We start from the raw sequence: 20,870 nt of genomic DNA on the forward strand, positions 1-20,870 counted from the left end.
GTTAGTGCTACATTCTTAATTACTGTAGTTCAATAATATGTTTCTTTCATTGTTATCAGACAGTTCTCAACTTTTTTTGGTTTTGAACTCTCCTTTACACTCTTGAAAATCACTGAGAATTCCAAAGAGATTTTGTGTTATATTCACTGATATATACCATATCAGAAATTAAAACTAAGAAAATAAATATTTGTTTCTAAATTAACTTTAAAACACTAGGAAACTCATTACATGTTGACGTAAATAAATTTTTAATGAAAAATAACTATATATTCCAAAACAAAGGAAATTTAGTAGGAGAAGTAACACTGTTTTTACATTGATGTAAATTCCTTTAATGTTTTGTATGATAGAAGACATTTCTGCTTCTGCATTCAATCTGTTGTGAAATCATGTATTATGTAACCACTGGAAAACTTCATTTGTATATGTGTTTAAGAATGGGAGTAAAAAAGAGTTAAAAACAACTCTCAATATTGTTTTGAAAACAACTTAAATTCTGTGACCCCTTGAAAGGGTTTCTGAGACCCCAGATGCTCTCAGACTATAGTCTGAGGACTACTGGTCTTAGCAATTCTAGCTTGTAGTTTCTCAGATGAATTTCAGAATATTTTGTCTCAGTTTGGGAGGTATTAATTATGTATTTAAAATTCTGTCTTCTCACTGAAGGGTATCCTATGTCTCTTCAATTAATAAAATAATTTATACATGATTTCTCCAAGGTGATAGTCCTGTATTTTCCTTTCTCAGATCTCCCCCATTTCTCACTTTTTATCATTCCTAGTTATTTTATGGTCTTTGTTGCTATTGTGATCAAGATTCATTTTTCCATTGTATTTTAATTGGTCATTGTTGGCCCCTCACAATTTTGTATATGGCCATTTGCTCACTCCTTATTAATTCTTTTTTTTTCCCATTTATTTTTATTAGTTGGAGGCTAATTACTTTACATCATTACAGTAGTTTTTGTCATACATTGAAATGAATTAGCCATGGATTTACATGTATTCCCCATCCCGGTCCCCCCTCCCACCTCCTTCTCCACCCGATCCCTCTGGGTCTTCCCAGTGCACCAGGCCCGAGCACTTGTTCATGTACCCACCCTGGGCTTGTGATCTGTTTCACCCTAGATAATATACATGTTTCAATGCTGTTCTCTTGAAACATCCCACCCTCGCCTTCTCCCAGAGTTCTTAAATTCTAAAATTCTAAAATTCTTAAATTAAGTAATATATTTGGTATAATATATTCTTTTAAAGAAAGAACTTGAAAACTTGAATCTTGTTATATAATGTTAATATTGATATGATATTCTCAATATACCAAGATACTACATATTAGATGAGATATATGATATTTTGAGAAAAAGCCACTGTTTAAGTTTTGGATTTCAAAGATATTTTATGAGGAAGGATCTTGAAAATGCTGAATGCTTTTTTGACATCTACTCAAACGATCATATTATTTTCTTAAGACAAATGCATTGATTTAGGACTGCTGCTAAGTCACTTCAGTTGTGTCCGACTTTGTGAGACCCCATAGACGTCAGCCCACCAGGCTCCCCCGTCCCTGGGATTCTCTAGACAAGAACACTGGAGTGGGTTGCCATTTCCTTCTCCAATGCGTGAAAGTGAAAAGTGAAAGTGAAGTCGCTCAGTCGTGTCCGACTCTTAGCGACCCCATGGACTGCAGCCTACCAGGCTCCTCCGTCCATGGGATTTTCCAGGCAAGGGTACTGGAGAGGGGTGCCACTCTCTTCTCCGGATTTAGGATTAGGTGTCCTCTTCTAGAATTCTTCTTATTTAGACATCACAAATGATAGACCAACTTAGATAATTAACACAATTAAATGACATTTTGATTGTGGGTCTCACTTTTTGAAGGGGTGGAAGGCATAACCACGCCCAAAATGTCACCTGAGGCTGTCCAGGGAACCTGGCCATCCAGGTGTCAGGGATGACCAGTTAGAGGACTGGTGATTAACCACTTCAGACTGAGCCCCACTTTGGCAGGCCGCTAAAGTGAACTGGTATCTGCGGGGATATCTTAGTACCTACTTTTCTTCTCACTTTCGGGATCAGAGCCAGCTGGCCTAGAGACGACATCCTGTGGCATGAGCCCCACGGAGTTTGGGGGAAGACACCGCGCATTGCGAGGAGAAATTTCTTCAGCAGAGTGGGCCTGTCCGAGGGAGCTGTTCAAGGATCTGGCGGGTTCCCTCCTTGCCCCCGGGCTACAGACCAGGGAGGCGTGAGACAGTCCCAGGCCTGACCGCCAGCCTTGGGCCCTGGGAGGTGCGCGGGACGGACTGAGCTGCCCCTTTTCGGGCGGGCACCGAGGGCGGCGACGCGCCGGGGTGGGAGGAGAAACTGCACTTGAGAACCTGGAGAGGGGCCGCCCCCTGGAGTGCCCCGCCCCGTGGCCCCGCCCCCTTTAGCGCCCCGCCCCGCCCGGGCGCGCCCCCAACCTGCGCCCCCGAGAGGAGGATGGAGACGCTCGCTTCCGGCCCAGGTAGGGGTCTGGGCTTCTGCGGCGGGGAGCCCCGGATCAGGCGGCATCACTTCCCTGGCTACAGGTGGTGTGGGGTGCGCGCGGGAAACCGGATCGGGAACGCGAGAGGGCCTCTCGGGGACCGCGCGCCTAGTCCCGGCGGTCTCGGGACACCTGTGGCCCGCGCCGCTCCTGGTCCACTCGAGGGACCTCCTGCTCGGGATTGATTTATCTGGAGCAGGTCGGTGGAGCTGGGGTCCATGCCCCGCCAGACTCTTCTGTAAAGTTTCCTTTTTAAGGAGAAAGGGCAGACAAGAAAGAACATTGCGGTCAGTACTAAGAAGTAGAGAAATCCTCCCAGCAACCATGTCGTTTCCACTTGTTCACCAGAAGCTCTGTTCTGTAATAGTTTCTATTTGAACCGTGCTAGAATTTTTCTGTGAGTAATTAAAAAAAATTAAATAATATTTTACTATTATTGGGATGCTAGTTGGATGTAAGCTTTGAAATAGACCTTGTAATGGCACTAAAAATATTTTTTTGTTTGTTTTAAATTGGAAAACCCCAAGAATCCTCACAGATTTGCGTTTTCTTGGTGATTGAATGGGTTTTCTTAAAGCTTCTTTTTTTTTTTTTTTTAAATTTCTCATTGATCCAGTAACTTTAAGAGTTATTTTATGCCTGCACAGGATGTGTGGTGTTCTGTGTTAGTCACTTAAAAAATATTAAACCTGAGTAATAAATTGTTGTCCTGTTATAGTACCTCAGTGTTTCCACATTAGCTTCTGAACACTTTTCCCAGATCCTCTGATGCTTAAACCTGTAACACTGAGTTTGTTGTGTGTTACAGACCCAGGAACACAGCTGCAGCCTGGACATTTACTCTTTGTCATGATATCTGAACAGAGTTATTTTCAAGCTTTGCTAAAGGTAGGTGCTAAAGTTGGCCAATTTTCTGGATTTGCAGGAGCCTAAGTGCTAAGTTTTGACAGATAAATGACAGTGCTTGTTATTCATGCCGTATTGATTTTTATTACACTGTAAAAGATAATTGTTTTCAAATGGGAAAATTTAGAGATGTATGAGAGTTCAAAGATAACTTGTTTTTTATGGGTCTATTCTTGTGATGTCTAGCATGTGAAAAATTACTCTCATTTGTCTTAGTCTTTTTTTATTGTTGGGAACAAAAAAGTGCACATTAAAAGATTCACTGTGGTGATCTTTAATACCAGTCTGTATCTGTTTGAAGATATTTTGGTCAGTCATATAAGGAGTACCACTGTCCTGCACTTCCTTTTTCAAATTTTCTCTTTATAGCCTAATATTTTTTGTGCAAATATTCTTTGAAAAATAACTTTGGCCTGTCAAATCCAAACTACTTGAAGGTCCATTAGTTACTACTAATAGGGTGATAAACAAATATTTGAAAGTCCAAATATACTTTAGACTATATAGATGCAAATTATGTAGAGTTTTGCTGTAAAAATGTTTTATCACTTTAATAATTTCTGCAGTGTCAGTGCTCTAAACTATTTACTTCCTGCCCCCCCCTTTTTTTTCAAAGGGGTCTCTTCATTAGTTTTTTCTCTGGATTGATAATTTGAAAGGTTATCTCTAACAAACTCCCTTTCCTTTGCAATAGCAAACAAATTCAATTATCCATTAGAGGGATTTCCCTGGTGGTCCAGTGGCTAAGACTCTGCCCTCCTGAGTTTGATCCCTGGTCAGGGAACTAGATCCCAGCTGCCATAACTAAGAGTTTCTAAGCCTCAAGTAAAGATCCCATGTGCTGCAACTAAGACCTAGTGCAGCAATAGAAATAAATAAATTTTTTAAAAAAAGTTATCCTTTAGATGGTAAATAGATTTCTATTAGACTTTAAAACTAATTCACCAAAGACCCCATACCACTTTAAGGACACACAGGGATTTAGGAGCCTCCAATTGGGAAGCATTACTCTTTAGAACCAAAATCATCTACCACTGAACATCAAATTTCTACCATGGACTTTTCCTGGTTTGTTTCTTGACCCTGCCATTTACCAGCATTATGACCTTAAAAAGTCTAATCCTCAGTCTTCTTTTCTGAAAATGGGGACACAGTAATAGTGCCTTTCTGAAGGGTTTCTCTGAAGTGTTAAAGCATTAAAGTTAAATGACATAATACATGTAAAACTAGAAGCCCAGTAGGTACTTGGCACTGATAAACAGTCAGAAAAATGCTTGCCACTGTTACAAGCTAGTTTTCCTGATGTCTCAGGGTGATTATACCAGGTGGAGAGGTTCTTGTTGGTTGGTTATTTTTAACAAAGAACACCAAAGAAACCTCATGTAGAAGTTATAGGCTGATAGCCTAAAGGCTGAATTTGATGTATTTATTTGGGTCAGCTTTGTATTTTAAAGTAATGAATACTTTACAACTATTGCCAAATAGTTTAAATTTTGTAAAATTTAAGTAAATTGCCAGAGGCTTCGTTTCTGTTGAAAAACAAGGGCACCAGGCAAGGCAGGGCTTGTGTCTGCCAGCCCTGCAGCTGGGGTGTAGCTGTGCATTTTGGGTGGGAAACAGTGCCCTCAACTTTGCCACAGTTCCTCTAAACTCCTTGCATTTATTTCATCCAGATATTCTTCACTCATATGTTTTACCTCCTTTGTCCCTGCAGACACCTCAGTTTGTGATTTCTGACTCAGAAACTCTCCCTTACTAATTGGAACAGGCAGTTGTGTGGTCAAAACTATAACTCACCTTGCATCCTTGATGAAGGAGGTCAGTTGTCCTGTATCACAATTTACAAAACATCATTTCCTCTTACAACTCATTTGATACTTAAGTCAACTCTGAGAGTTAGTTCATACATGCATGATTATTCCATTTTACAGCTGTGGATGCTGACGTTTATAGGTTTATACTAAAACTTAAAATAATGTTTTAAGTTTCTAGGAAATGATAACCTTTCTTTTGGTTCCAGCATGTAAGCACATGCTTTTATCTCAGTAATTACAGAATGAGAAAATGAGTGGTGGAAAGCAGAATACATAGATAGAAGTACATAAGTAGACCTTTTCCCCTTCTCTGCAAAACATTTTTAAGCAAATTGAAGGGAACAAAACACTAATTATGGTTTATTCAAAGCAGACCATACGTATCACTGGGCAAGGTCTGTTTTAAATCAAACTTTATTGCCTGTGTTAGTGAAAAGCTGGAGGGATGTGTGACCAGTTCATCTGGTCTGTAGTGAACTGAGACCAGAGATTTCTGTCAGTTTGTGTTTTAAAGTTCTTTGAGAAAGTAGGTAGTTAGAACTTGTTTAGTGCTTCAGCCTGGTGTCTCTGAAAGGTGGTTTTATATGGAAGACACACTTTTCTGTAGGCTACTTTTAACCAGCAAGGCTTTATGACTTTGATAATCATTCCAGGAGAATATTCTCTAGAGCAAATTAAAATCAGGAACAGTGTTGTTCTAAGACCTGTCAGAAGGCAGCTGAGGCTGTGGTTGGTGTGAGAGGTGAAGAAGAAAGTAGATTGAATTTAGAAGGGTCAGAAAGGATCTGGAGGACACAGTAAGAATGTGGATTTTGAAGGACTTTTAATGGGAAAATAAAGTCATCTGGCTTATCTGTTAAGGTCTTTCTGGGATGGTCCATGGAGACACACATGTTCTGCCCTGCTGGCATTCCAGGATTCCCCTCCCATCAAAGCCAGGAGCTACTTTTTTAATCTAATGTAAACCATATGCATGCAGTGGAGTTTAAACAACTTGGCAGAAGGGAGTGTATAAAGGGAAGAATCTTTCCATAACATTCTGCAGAAAATACATGATGTGTGTTTTGAAAAGTGAGAATCACAGTATTAAAATATCGCTCAACTTTGAGTAAAACCATCTGCTACTTTCTTCGTGTGTTTTATATCATGGGCAAATGGCATTTTCATTGCATTGAGAAATGGTGTTCTCTGCCTATCTTTTGGAAAAGTTAACAATTAGGTTGATTATTTTTTTGTGGTATATGGGAAAAGGAAATGTGCTCATGTTCATTTATGAAGCACTTATCCTTCAATTGAGTTTCTAGCCTCTTCTGCTGATAAATTTGGTCATTACCTCTAAAGTATTAAAAGATACTTAGAGTGATTTTTCTGGTGCTTAAGAACTTAACATGGTCCCCTTACTGATTATATGAGTAAAGAACTGAGTATTAGGAGTTAATAGTATGAAAGCACATTAATGCAAACATTCCAAAAAACCAGCTTTTATTTTTCTGTTTTTCCGCCCTCTAATATTAGTCTAATTAGTCTAAATTAGTCCACTTAGTCTAATTTTTAAGTTTCTTGATAAAAAATTTATCATCTTATGATCATTTTAGTGTCTGCTATTATTTGTTAGTCTTTTCGACCTTAGTATTGCTCATCTGTATCTTCTGTTTTGTTTGTTTTATTGATCAGTCTTAATAGGGGCTTATCTGTTAAAAAATTCTCTTTGAAGAACTGTTGTATTTATCATTCTCTTATCTGTCTTATTCTTTTTCTGTCATGTCTAATTTCAACTCTTCCTTTTTTCTACAATCTTTGCTTTTATTTTGTAATTACATAATTTTTAGCCTTTCTTCCATTCCTAAAGTATTAGGCTATATGTTTTCCTCTGTATGCTGCTTTAGCTGTATCCCATAGATTTTTATGAGTAGTATTTTCATTATTATTCAGTTTTAAGTCTATTTTTAAAAGTCATTGCATTTTTTCTTTGGCCCTTGAACTGTTTAGTAGTTCCTTTTGAAGTATCTGATACTGTAGGTTTTTAAAAATTTATCTAGTAGTTGTCTTCTTACTTAATTACACGGTAGTCATGTATGCTCAGGGGTCCCTGGTGGCTTGGACAGTAAAGAATCTGCCCGCAATGCAGGAGACCTGGGTTCGATCCCTGGGTCGGGAAGATCCCCTGGAGAAGGGAATGGCTATCCACTGTAGTATTCTTACCTGAAGAATTCCATGGACAGAGTAGCCTGCTGGGCTATAATCCATAGGGTTGCAAAGAGTCAGATGTGACTGAGCAGCTAACCCTTTGACTTTCATGTGCACTCGGGAAGGTTATTTGTTGTTAGATACAGGATTTCATGTGTATTTCAGGATATCCATTCAGTACAAACAGATGACACAGGTGGAGAGAATACGATGTTTTTGAATTGAAAGAATCAATACTGTGAAATGACTATACTCCCCAAAGCAATCTATAGATTCAGTGCAATTCTTATCAAATTACCAATGGCATTTTTCACAGAATTAAAACAAAAAGTTTATAATTTGTATGGAAACACAAAAGACCCCGAATGGCCGCAGCAATCTTGAGAAAGAAAAACAGAGCTGGAGGCATCAGGCTGCTTGACTTCAGACTATACTACAGAGCTATAGAAATCAAGAAAGTATGCTACTTGCACACAACTAAAAATATAGGACAATGGAATCAGGATAAAAAAAGCCCAGAAATAAACCTACACACCTGTGGTCACCTGACCTATGACAAAGGAGGCAAAAATATACAGTGGAGAAAAGACAGTCTCTTCAGTAAGTGGTACTGGGAAAACTGGACAGCTACATGTAAAAGAATGAAATTAGAACACTCCCTGACACTATACACAAAAATAAGCTCAAAACAGATTAGAGTTGTTTAAATCTTATTTATTCTTAAGAACTGTTTTCTTTACTTGAACCAAAAAAAAAAAAAAAAGATCACTGACAAATTGTGTTAAAATCTCCCACTAAAATTGTGACTTTTCCCCTTTTTCTTTGTTATTTCTTTCAGTCTAGGCTTCTATTCTGAGCTTTTATGTTTTCTTGATGAATTAAGTCTTTGATTATTATGTACCTCTAGTAAATAATTTTCCTTTAAGTACTTTGTGCCTGATGTTAATCTAGTTACACCGCTTTCTTTTGTTGAATGGTATGTGGTACTGTTATTTTATTTCCAGTCTATCTCTGCCTATACTTTATGTGAATCTCTTGCAAACAGCTGTGAGCTACCAGTTTCTGTCTTTTCATGGTAAGTTTGGTCCATTTACAATTATTGTGATTATTGGCATATTCATATTTCTTTTCACAGGGTATTTTATGCTTTCTATTTCTTGTTTTTTAAAGGCTTCCTTTATTGTCCTTTCCAGAGTTTTTTTTATTGAGTTTGTTAACATCAGTTTTTCTCTTAATATTTTGAAAGCTGTGCATGGTATTTTTAGGGTCTAATGTTCAAGTGTTTGACATGGATATCTTAAAGCCTAAATTTATAATTAATATTTTTAACTGCTGCTATATGAGGAACTTAAGAACATTTTAAATTCTAGCATTTTACTTTTGATTATTGTAGTTCATTTTTGTCTGTTTTGTGTCTTACCATCAGTGTTAGTTTAGATTTACCCACATGTGTAACTATTTACTGTTTTTGGTAATTTAGACCTTCCTTGTCATTATCATTGTCATTCTTCAAAGACATCCTTTAGAAGTTCTCTTTCTCAGGGGCCATTGTTGTTAAGCTGAAGTTTTTGAGGTGAAAAATATCTTTAACTTGCCTTTGACCTTAAAGGATACTTTTGTTTGTTTTAGATGAGCAGTTATTTCAGCATTCTGAATATATTATACTATTGTTTTCTATTGAAATATCAGCAGTCATTCTAATTGTTTCCCTTTATATGTGATATATCTTTTCTATCTGGTTGGTGTCAAGAGCCTCTCATTGCCTTTGGTGTTCTCTAGATTCATTGCTGTGTATCCAACTGTGAATTTTTTAAAGAAATGGACTCAGCTTCCTAAATTTGAGTGTTCATACCTTTTGCCTGTTTGGGAGAACTTCCAGCCATTATCTGTTGACTTTTCTCCATTCTCTCTTCCACAAACTGATTTGATGTGTGCTGGACTGAATCGGTCAGGAAAATAGAATTAATACCAAGTAGTTCTACAGAGGGAATTTAATATGGTGCCATGGTCTGAATATTTATATTCTCCCCAAATTCATATGTTGAAACCCTAACAGCCAGGGTAATGGTGTTGGGAGGTAAGGCCTTGGGGCAGTGATTAGGTCAGGAGGACAGAGCCTCATGAAGGGGATTAGCATGTTATAAGAGAGACCCCAGGGAAGTAGCTTCTCCGTTCTACCACATGGGGTTACAGCAGAAACACCACGCTGTCTAGGAAGTGGACCCACATCTAATGCCAAGTCTATCAGCAACATGATCTTGGACTTCCCAGCCCCTGAAACTGTGAGAAATAAATGCTTGTTGTTTCCAATCCACCCAGTTTATATTATTTTTGTTCAAGCAGCCTGAACAGACTAAGGCATGGGGGAATTCGTTATAAATGTTTTAGGATATCTGAAAGCCCAACAGAAGGTAATGAAGTGATCTCAGAGTTAGGATCATAATCTTAAAAACTGTCATTACTCCTTGTACTGTACAGTGACATCAAGGAGATGGTCTTACCAAAATGCAAATGCTGAGGCCGTCTAGAACCATGGCAGGTCTACCCTGCAGAAACAGGGACCTTCAGGGAGATGGAGCCACATGGGCACACCACGAAACTAGAGAAAGCAGAGGAGAAAGGCCCTCCTCCCATCCAGTCTGCTGCCTGGCACACTCACTGACAGAATCCAACAGCGGGGGACACCAGTGGGACAGGGAGTTTGGGGAATACAGTTTTGAGATGTCAACCCCTGAGATTCAGGACACGGGGAGTCATGCATGGATCTGAGAGCAAGCAGACAGGCAATTGTGGTCTCCCTTCCATACCTCTCAGTTTGGGTCTCCTGTTTTTCATTATTTTGTTTCCCCATACTGTGTCCAAAGTAGCATTTTTCCCTGTGGTAAAACATATATTACATACAATTTACCCTTTAACCGCTTAAAAACTATGTTCACTTCAGTGGCCACATTCACATCAGTGTACAGCACTCACCCCCATCCATCGCCACAACATTTTTTTTACCTTCTCAAACTGAAACTCTAGCTGTTAAATAATCTTTCCTATTTCCCTTTCCCAAGCTCCTGGCAACCTCAATTATACTTTCTGTCCCTGAATTTGACTGTTCTGGGTACTGTGTGCCAGTAGTGGTTTTGGAGTCTTTGGGATGCATCAGTGAACAACCTGGATAAAATGTTAAATCCTCACGAGGCTTACATTCTAATAGTTTGGAAAAAAAGACACATATAAACAGGAAATAATGTAACGTGCACAGAGGTAGTAAGTGTAAGAGTAGGGTAAGGGGGACCCAGAGTTGGGAGGCAGGATGGAGGGGAAAGGGGCAGGTTGAGATTTTAAATAGGTTGGTCAGGCTAGGACTTACTGAAAGGTGATGGCTGCTGTAACAAAGGAGTGAGCCCTGTGTATAGCTGGAGAATGAGCATTCCAGGCAGGGGGAAGAGACGGCCAATGAGAGATCATCTCTGCTGTGTATTAAAATGAGCCTGCAGGCACTTTGGTTATTTTAGTAAACAAAAATTAAGTGCAGGTTTACAAAAGTGGTCAGAATAATCATTGAGTGTTAAGAGCCTGAAGTGAGATACTTTTTTATTGCATTATGCTATATCATGAAAAAAATCTCAGTAGTTTAATATATAAAAAATCAACTAAGAAGACTTTTTTGCTTCATTTTTAGAATGTAGCTTTTGCAAGTACCTTTTCAGAGTTATGGTAAATACATATTATCAACATACAGTAAATATATATGTTAAAAGTAATTCTTCAGCTTACATGATCATATAATTAAGAACAGCTATATGCTTTCATTTTGTGAGCTGGGGAGTTATTTTTTATTCTATAAGTGCTAAAGGACTATAAAAATACAAATATTTTTCTGTACAGTGTAATTTACTATAATTAAACAAGTTGTTTACTAACTGTGATGTTGTATTTTATTCTTAAAGAATAAATAACTGTGTATTTGAAAAGGAATAGTTTAGGAGTCATAAGATTTATTTCTGTTCTAATTGTTGAAATTCTGTAATGTTTAATTTTGAGGAAGTCATTTTACTCTTCTTTTGCCTACTTGTTGGGAGTTTTGTTTAAGTGAGACTTAATTGAGGCTGGTGTGCTGCAGTTCATGGGGTTGCAAAGAGTAGGACATGGGTTAGTGACTGAACAACAACAGCAAAAAAATCCCTAATATTTAAAACAGCAGAAATTAAAATTATGTTCACTAACATTGCTAGTAAAAAGGCACTATTCCACATAAAACGAATGTTTTTCCTGGTTGAAAACTTCTGTTTGAGGCATTTAATAAGATTTAATTTTTTTTTTTTTGGTTTAACTTTTACATTATATGGATGGCATAAATGCTTATTTGCAAGACTCAAGTAGATAGATGTAGAAAGCAGTTATCTTGTCACTGATTATGAAATCACTGAATTGGATGATTATTACTGATTACCTCCTACTTGTTTTTTTGCATTTCGGATCAAAGGCACAAATTTCATAAAGATTACATTTTCTAAGAACTATTCCTAAGTGTTTTTTTATGTAGTGATGTAATTTTCAGCAGGCATTCATAGCCATTTACTGAATGATGTCCCCTTAAATATAATGAATATGATCATTATTCTGTTTAGATTTTCAAATTGTCTTTAGCTCCTTCTAATCCTTATTTCTGTCATTCTTTTTTTTTGTGTGTGTGAGAATATTGATTCACTCATTCAGCAGCTACACATATTTAACATCTACTATATGCCAGACACAGAGTTAGGCATTATAAGATTTGTAAGTGAACTGAGGGGTAAGGTTTCAGCTATCAAATTAACAGATAAATAAACATTTGCCCATTTAGCCTGCATTTACTAGTTATCTGCCATGTGTTAGATATTGTTCTGGGAACTGTGGATACAGAGGTAAAAATAACAAAGTTTGTACCTCTGTAGCTTACATTCTGATGAAGGAATAAAATATGCAGGGGAGATCTTTTTTAAAATGTGATATTTGAGCTGAAATATGATTGATGAGATGGAACAAACAAAAAAGACTGAGGTCAGACAGCAGTTATGGATGATAAATAGAATGAACTCCTGTTTGATGCACATTGGTTTGTGGTTTTTGAGATGGGAAGATTAAGGAGTTTATTGTTGCTTCCATTTTGTCACTTAATTATTAAATGAAGGCATCAGCTGGGAAGTTTGGTGGGAGAGGATGGACAGCAACGAGGGAACAATCTGAGGAGAGAGAAATCTGAGGATGGAGATAATGCACCAGGGAGAAGTGAATATACAAAGCAGGGAGGTGCAGTAGGATTGCTGGACATCGTTGAGGGTCACCTTGTAAGTTTTTGATCCTGAATTTAAAGTGAAATGGTTCAGCCCGGTTGTGTGGTGTTCTCCAGCTACAGGCACAGGCGTGAAGAAGATGTAAGGTTTAACTAGGGTTGGTTTTTTAACCCCAGGGGACTGGTGGTGAAGAAAGAGAGAAGCAAGAATGTTTAGGACATGTGCAAGGAAGTTATAATAATTCAAGCTGTAGAATTTATGCTGTTGTGCTGTGTGCTGTGCTGAGTCGCTTAGTTGTGTCCCACTCTGTGACCCCATGGACTGTAGCCCACCAGACTCCTCTGTCCATGGGGATTCTCCAGGCAAGAATACTGGAGTGGGTTGCCATGCCCTCCTCCATGGGATCTTCCCAATCCAGGGCTTGAACCCAGATCTCCTGCCTTGCAGGTGAATTCTTTATTGAGGCATCAGGGAAGCCCGGTTTATGCTGGGGAAGGAGTGGAAGTGAAGACTGAAGAGAGTTGATGGAAATAAAGACAGTGAAGAATCAATGAATTGGTGGATTGGATGAGGTTGAAAGTTGTAGTTAGACAAATGAATTTCATGGGCTGATATTAGTATGTGATATTAACACATTCATTAATAGACCTGTTTCTATGTGTATGTATATACATCCAAGAACAATTGCAGTCAACTTTATAACATTGAAAAGAGTGAGGTTTTGCATGGATAACCAAAAAATTCAGAGGACCACCACAGGTGTTCTGGTTGGTCTTTCTGTTCGTTTTTTTTTTTTTTCCCTTTAAATTTATACAAAGGATTGAATGTAATTTAAGGAAAACATGAAAGGTTAGTAGTGCTACTTGGAAGATCTTATCTCAGCTTATCTATGAAATCTTTTTTAAAATCACTTGACCTCATTGGTCATGTTCTCCTAGTTGAGCACTGCACCAGGTTCTGGGTGTGGAGTAATATCAGGTCACGGTGGGTTCAGAGAACTCATGGAGCACAGAGGTGGGCACACAACTCAAATGGGGTGAAGAGTGGTTAGGTTTGGAGGAAATGACATCTCAGCAAGTATAGGAAAAGATAAGTAGGAGTTAGAGCTTAGCAAAGAAACCACAGACCCAAGTGGGAGCAAAGACTATGTGAAGATCCACAAGCAAGAAGGGGATGACCTGATGGATCCCAAATGGGTTGGTTTGTAGTGTCTGAGGGAAGATGTAGTGAGACATGAGGCTAGGAAATTAAGCAAGGGCCATATTTTAAAGGATGTGGTAGGTTATATGAAAGAAATGTCATACTAAAAGCAATAGGGGACTGATTGTTGGGTTTTGCATAGAGCAGTGATATAAGGCACAATCACTTAAAAATGCTGGAGAGGATGTGAAGAAAAGGGAACCCTCCTACTGATATAACCATTATGGAGAACAGTAAGGAGATTCCTTAAAAAACTATGAATAACTCTATCCTATGACTAAGGGATCCCACAGCTGGGCATATACTCTGAGAAAACTACAATTCAAAAAGAACCCATGTACGCTGGTGTTCATTGCAGTGCTATTTAGAATAGCCAGGACATGGAAGCAGTCTCGATGTCCATTGACAGATGAATAGATGAAGCAGATATTCAATATTCAATGGAATATTACTCAGCTATAAAAAGGAACAAATTTGACTCAATTGTACTGAGGTGGATAAACCTGGAACCTGTTATACAGAGTGAAGTAAGTCAGAAAGAGATAAACAAATGCTGTATATTAATGCATATATTTGGAATCTAGAAAAATGGTACTGATGAACCTATTTGCAGGGAACTATTGGAGACGCAGATGAGGAGAACAGTCTTGTGGACACAGTGGAGGAAGGAGAGGGTGGGACGAGTTGAGAGAGTAGCATTGACATATATACATTATCATGTGTAAGACAGATAGCTAGTGGGAAGCTGCAATATAACACAGGGAGCTCAGCCTGGCACTCAATAATGGCCTAAACTGGTGGGATGAGGGGGAGGGGAGTGAGGCGCAACAGGGAGAAGATATATGTATAATTATGACTGGTTCTCGAAGGATGTTATCCAGGAGAAACCAACTCAATATTGTAAAGCAATTTTCCTTCAATTAAAAAATAAATAAAAAAACACAATCATTTTAAAGTATGGGATTTGCTTTGATGAAGAAGTTGGATTTTTATCATTGCTAACCCTTATGGCAGAAAGTGAAGAAGAACTAAAGAGCCTCTTGATGAAAGTGAAAGAGGTGAGTGAAAAAGTTGGCTTAAAGCTCGTCAGAAAACTAAGATCATGGCATCCGGTTCCATCACTTCACGGCAAATAGATGGGGAAACAGTGGAAACAGTGGCTGACTTTATTTTTCTGGGCTCCAAAATCACTGCAGATGGTGATTGCAGCCATGAATTAAAAGACGCTTGCTCCTTGGAAGGAAAGTTATGACCAACCTAGACAGCATACTAAAAAGCAGAGACATTACTTTGCCAACAAATGTCTGTCTAGTCAAGGCTGTGGTTTTTCCAGTGGTCATGTATGGATGTGAGAGTTGGACTGTAAAAAAAGCTGAGCACTGAAGAATTAATGCTTTTGAACTGTGGTGTTGGAGAAGACTCTTGAGAGTCTCTTGGACTGCAAGGATATCCAACCAGTGCATCCTGAAGGAGATAAGTCCTAGGTGTTCATTGGAAGGACTGATGCTGAAGATGAAACTCCAATACTTTGGCCACCTGATGCGAAGAGCTGACTCATTTGAAAACACCCTTTTGCTGGGAAAGATTGAGGGCAGGAGGAAAAGGGGACGACAGAGGATGAGATGGTTGGATGGCATCACCGACTCAATGGACATGGGTTTGGGTAAACTCTGGGAGTTTGTGATGGACAGGGAGGCCTGGCATGCTGCGGTTCACGGGGTCACAAGGAGTCGGACACGACTGAGTGACTGAACTGACTGAAGGTTTATTCTAACATTCTTTCATTCATGAGTTATAAAGCAGTAAATCAAAATGATTTAAATGTGTGCCTCTAATCTGAAAATAATTACTAACAATAGCAATTAATATGGGACAGTATTAAACATAGAAAGCCCTGCTTACAAAACATTATTAAACTTGTATTCATCTGTTTGCAAAAAGAATTGAAATTAAAAATTTGTCTCTGAGTACATTTGGTTACTGCTGTGTATTTTCCATCACATGAGTGAAAATATTAGATAATTTCCCATGAGTTTGTGTGTGCTGTTTAATATTACCAATCAAATGTCAGTGAAGCTCTGTACTTTTTCTCTCCAGTGATTTAAACTTTTGAGATGCTTCCATTAATTGGAAAATCAATCATCTTTGATAACTTTCCTGACCCTTCTGATACTTGGGAAATCACTGAAACGATTGGCAAAGGAACTTATGGAAAAGTTTTTAAAGTGTTGAATAAGAAAAATGGCCAAAAAGCAGCAGTCAAAATTCTGGATCCCATTCATGTAAGTCACATTGTTTTCTTTTCTTGCTTGCTAATTAACTTTTAAAAAAAATCTGTATTAAACAGTTAAAAAGTCCATTGGTATCTTATCTTGATTTATTTATCACAATGTCAGTTGCAATTTGAAGGAAACGTTTGTTTAAAAATGTCTTGTTAGATTTTCCTTGTTAAATGCTTAACATATATTAGAAGGTCCAATAAATACTTGATAAACAGATAAACATATAGTAAAGAGAAGTATGGGGATGTCCCAGGTGGCACTAGTGGTAAAGAACCTGCCTGCCAATGCAGGAGACAGAAGAGAAACAGGTTCGATCCCTGAGTTGGGAAGATCTCCTGGAGGAGGGTTTGGCAAACCATTCCATTATTCTTGCCTGGAGAAGCCCAGGGACAGAGGAGCCTGGAGGGCCACAGTCCATAGCGTCCCACAGTCAGATATGACTGAAGTGACTTAGCATGTACTCATGCACAGATAAACATATATGTATATAAGTTTATCTTCTCTCAAGCAGCTCAATGGTTTGATTTAATATTTTTAGATTTTAAGATTTTTAGATTTCAGAGTGTTGTCAGCATATAGACTCACGGGTCTAGAAATAACCCTAAAATTGTCTAATGTCGTCTTGGCCAGATTTCATTTTCCTCCTGTGTTTATTTAGTCTTCAGGCAGAATTCCTCTTATGCCAAACCAGAAATATATTTTTAAATTTCTTTCAAAAAAGGGAAATTAATTTTCAGGTTTACCTAAGTGTTTCCAAAGCAGAAATGGCATTCCTTTACAGGATGTGGTTCCTTGTGAAGAATTCAATGTCGTGGTCAGTCCATATAGCCTCTTTTCCAGCAGTGCCCGTGGTGCTTTTTTTGGGAATAGCAGTTGTGATCAGGGAAACTCACCTTGCTTTGCCTGTGAGAGCATGAGATTTGCCTGTAAGAGACAAGATTGTTTTTTCCAGGAGTCAGAGGCTGGATGTTTGGGCGCATTTTCAGCTACTAGGACATACGTGAAGGTCTCCCCTAGCACGTGGGGGAGCCAGAATAAACTCAGTGATTCTTTAACCCCCAAACGTCTCCTGAGAGCACCTCCTCCAATTACTCAGCTCTTGGAGAAGGAAATGGCAACCCACTCCAGTACTCTTGCCTGGAAAATCCCATGGATGGAGGCGTCTGGTAGGCTACAGTCCATGGGGTTGCAAAGAGTCAGACACGACTGAGTGACTTCACTTTCACTTTCACTATGTGCATGTGACGGGAGCATGGCTTGATTGAAATGATGAGTCCTTGTCACAGCTCTGACGCATAAAGCCTGCAAAAGGACTCTGCAAAAAGTCTCTGGCCCTCTGTTCATCTTGGGGTTGCTCTTTCTTTTCTGATAGTGTATTTTTACTGCATCTATTATTACTATACTGTTTCATTTTCCTTTGAGCAGAGGAGAGAGAGGGTGGGGGCTTCTTTTCAAGAAGTAAGTTAGATAGGTGCATATCTGCTCAGTCACAAAGTTGTATCTGACTCTTTATGACCCCATCTATGTAGCTGGCTGGCTGGCTCCTCTTTTGTCCATGGGATTTCTCAGGAAAGAATACTGGAGTGGTTTGCCATTTCCTTCTCCAGGGGATCTTCCCAACCCAGGGATAGAACCCATGTCTCCTGCATTGACAGGCAGATTCTTTACCACTGAGCCACCAGGGAAGCCCACTGGGGGAAAAAAATGAGAAGCGCTGTGTGCAGACTTAACTGATGCTGCATGTCTTCATATTCTGTCGGAAAGTTCTTATTGTTAAAACTGAGGGAAGAGAGACACCAATTAAGCTGTATCAGAGTAACTGCACCACTGGTCTTGGCAATTACAAGTCTGCCCTTTGAACTTTGCTGTTAAGGATTGGGGTTCACGTGGCAAGAGAAAGGGCTCCAGGCTGATCTCAATGTGTGGCCCCAGAATCAGAGTCTCTCTCCCATTCCTCTGCTTCTTTATGAGCAAGAACAAATGACTTGTGAATATATGTAACAGTTATCCTTTCATAATTGCACATTTACTATACAGCCTATCTTACAAATCAGGTTTTGTTCTCTTGCTTTAATTAAACTTATAGATTCATAACCATAGTATGAAATGTGTTCTTTTGCTGCTTTTATTCTTGTCATAGTACATATGTATTTTTCTAAGAATTCTTTATTTACTCTTCATTCATCATGCCACAAGTCAAATAAAAAAAGATTTATAACCAGGAGATTGTAATCTTAATAAAATAAATTTAAATGCACCCAAGCATTTTGCAGAGTGGCTATTTTTTTTTTTTTATTAAAAAGGTCTTACTGTTATGGATTTTGAACTCATAATCTCCTCTCCAAGATAGGGATGAAATGAGCAGGCCTAGAAGGTAGTAGACAAAAGACTAGTCCTGGATCACACACTAACCAGTTCTGTGACTCTAACTGCCTTGAGCTTTCGTTTCTTTCTTTTTTTTAAAATTAATTTTCTTAGCTTTCTTCCTTAGACTAGTGTTCTGGTCTAAAATTCTTTACAGCTTTGTGATTCCATGATTCTATCTTAAAACAATATAGACATTAAATGTTACCATAAAATATTAGAAGTCTTTTATTTATAACAGTGAATTGTTTTATGTATATATGGTTTTCTAGATACTTGGTTTGCAGTTTTATTGACAGGATTACAACCTATTCTACTTCTTGTGAATGAGTCTTTAGTTAACTAAAGGCTGTATGCCATCTTATATAACTTAACCCTTTCACTTTTTTGGAAAGGTAGGAGTTTATTGCATGTCTGACTGGTATTTTGATAGCCTTTAAATATCCTATACTTCAAAGAAACAAAATGAACCAGCTAAAAGTTTTCATGTCAAAACAATGATTTTACCATTGAAATAAAGTTAACACTACAAAGAAAGGAAGATCACCTTAAGCAGTTCTCCATATATATTTTTACCCCTAGATTTTGTGTTTAGAATTCTTTATTTTTATTTTTTAACTTAAAAAATTTAATTTATTTGGCTGCATCAGGTCTTAGTTGCTCATGGTCTTAATAGTTTAGGTGCCTGGGCTTAGTTGCCCGTGGCATGTGGGATCTTAGTTCTCAGACCAGGGATCGAACCCACGTCCCCTGCATTGGAAGGCACTGGACCACCAAGGAAGTCCCTATGTGTTTCTTTCTAACTGCACATAAAAATAGCCTTTTATTATTTCTTTTCAATGAAATGAACATAATTAGATATATTTTCGATTAGCAGGAAAATCATGATCTCTCTCCTTACGGAGTGTAATGAGAAATTTCAATACACTGTATTGAGCACAGTAGAAACTATTCTGACCTTGCTTTGACAAAATAAAATTCTACGTTCGCTAGTCTAACAACGTTTTTTTTTTTTACTTCATTCATGTTTTTCTCACTGCTCTCTCCCCATGACTCTTTGAAACTAGGATATTGATGAAGAGATTGAAGCAGAGTACAGCATCCTAAAAGCACTTTCCGACCACCCTAATGTGGTCAGATTCTATGGCATGTACTTTAAGAAGGATAAAATAAATGGAGATAAGCTATGGCTGGTTCTTGAGGTAAGTGTTTAGAATTATTTCCCATGTGGTGATTTGCAGTGTGGTCTTGGAATGACATTTAGTAACATCACCTTCATAAAGCAGTTCATCTGATGTGTTCCATTCTATATCCTTTGTAGAATCCTGTTCCCAGTCTGGTCTTGCCATCTTTAGAAACATCAGTAAATGAAAGAAAATTAATTAAAGATTAAAAGAAAATGTTTCCATAATAAAAGACTAAAGAAACTAGGATATTTTCCTGGCAGACGAGCATACTAAAAAGGAACTTCATTATAATTTTTATTTATTGATGTGTGTTTGGTGCAACACGTGACTGAGGCTCAGTGCCAGGTATTATGATGTGAGATAAAATTAATGTAGCTGAGGCTTCATTAGGCAAAAATGGTGAGTTGCTAATTTCTTCTTCTGACTTCACTGAATACTAATGACATGAGCTGCAGAACCAGGTACTGTCAGTCCCCCATATCTGTGGGTTCCACATGGTCAGATTCAAACAGCTATGATCCGTGGATGCAGAGGATCAACTGTGTTTACATTTATGGGCGGGGGTGTGGGAAATCTTACTAGAAGTGGTGTTGAACACTGAATAAGTTGCCAAAGGGGTACTGTAGAGTCTGCCTTTTCAATTCCTGAGATTAGCTTGGGACAGTTCTCTCTAATGTAAGAGTATTAGAAGGTGCACGGCTAAGGTTACTGCCAGTCCTAGCAGAATGTGTTTTTTTCTGATTTTCACTGGATATTTTTATTTAAGTTGAAGTAATCATTAGTCATAATAAAATTTATAAAAAATTTTTAAAGCTTCCTTTATCAAACCCAGGGGTAGTAAAACCTTTATTTGATCACCTTAACAGCATCTACTTATTGTATTTGCATTATTTTATTTTTTATAACATTAGTTTCTGATGTAAAGTGAGGTGATTCAGTTATATATATTTATATGCTAGGCTGTGTGTGTGCTCAGTCATGTCCGACCCATGGTGACCCCATGGACTGTAGCCTGCTAGGCTCCTCTGTCCCTGAGATTTTTCAAGCAGTAATACCAGAGGGGGGTGCCATTTCTTCCTCCAGAGGATCTTCCCAACCCAGGGATAGAACCCAAGTCTCCTACTTCTCTTG

General features: G+C 38.3%; 1 protein-coding gene across 1 annotated transcript in view; it reads left to right on the top strand.

Annotated features, from left to right (window-relative positions):
- Positions 1–3,336: 3,336 nt before the first annotated feature.
- MYO3A (myosin IIIA) overlaps positions 3,337–20,870 on the top strand; it is a 173,339-nt gene continuing 155,805 nt past the window's right edge. Inside the window, exons 1-3 of the mRNA XM_020911656.2 lie at positions 3,337–3,420; positions 16,004–16,188; positions 19,620–19,754. Of these exons, the coding sequence (XP_020767315.2) occupies positions 16,021–16,188; positions 19,620–19,754 (303 nt within the window). The 5' untranslated portion in view covers positions 3,337–3,420; positions 16,004–16,020. The remainder of the gene's footprint in view (positions 3,421–16,003; positions 16,189–19,619; positions 19,755–20,870) is intronic.

The sequence above is a fragment of the Odocoileus virginianus genome, chromosome 9 (assembly GCF_023699985.2).
Source record: "Odocoileus virginianus isolate 20LAN1187 ecotype Illinois chromosome 9, Ovbor_1.2, whole genome shotgun sequence".
Lineage (NCBI taxonomy): Eukaryota > Metazoa > Chordata > Mammalia > Artiodactyla > Cervidae > Odocoileus > Odocoileus virginianus.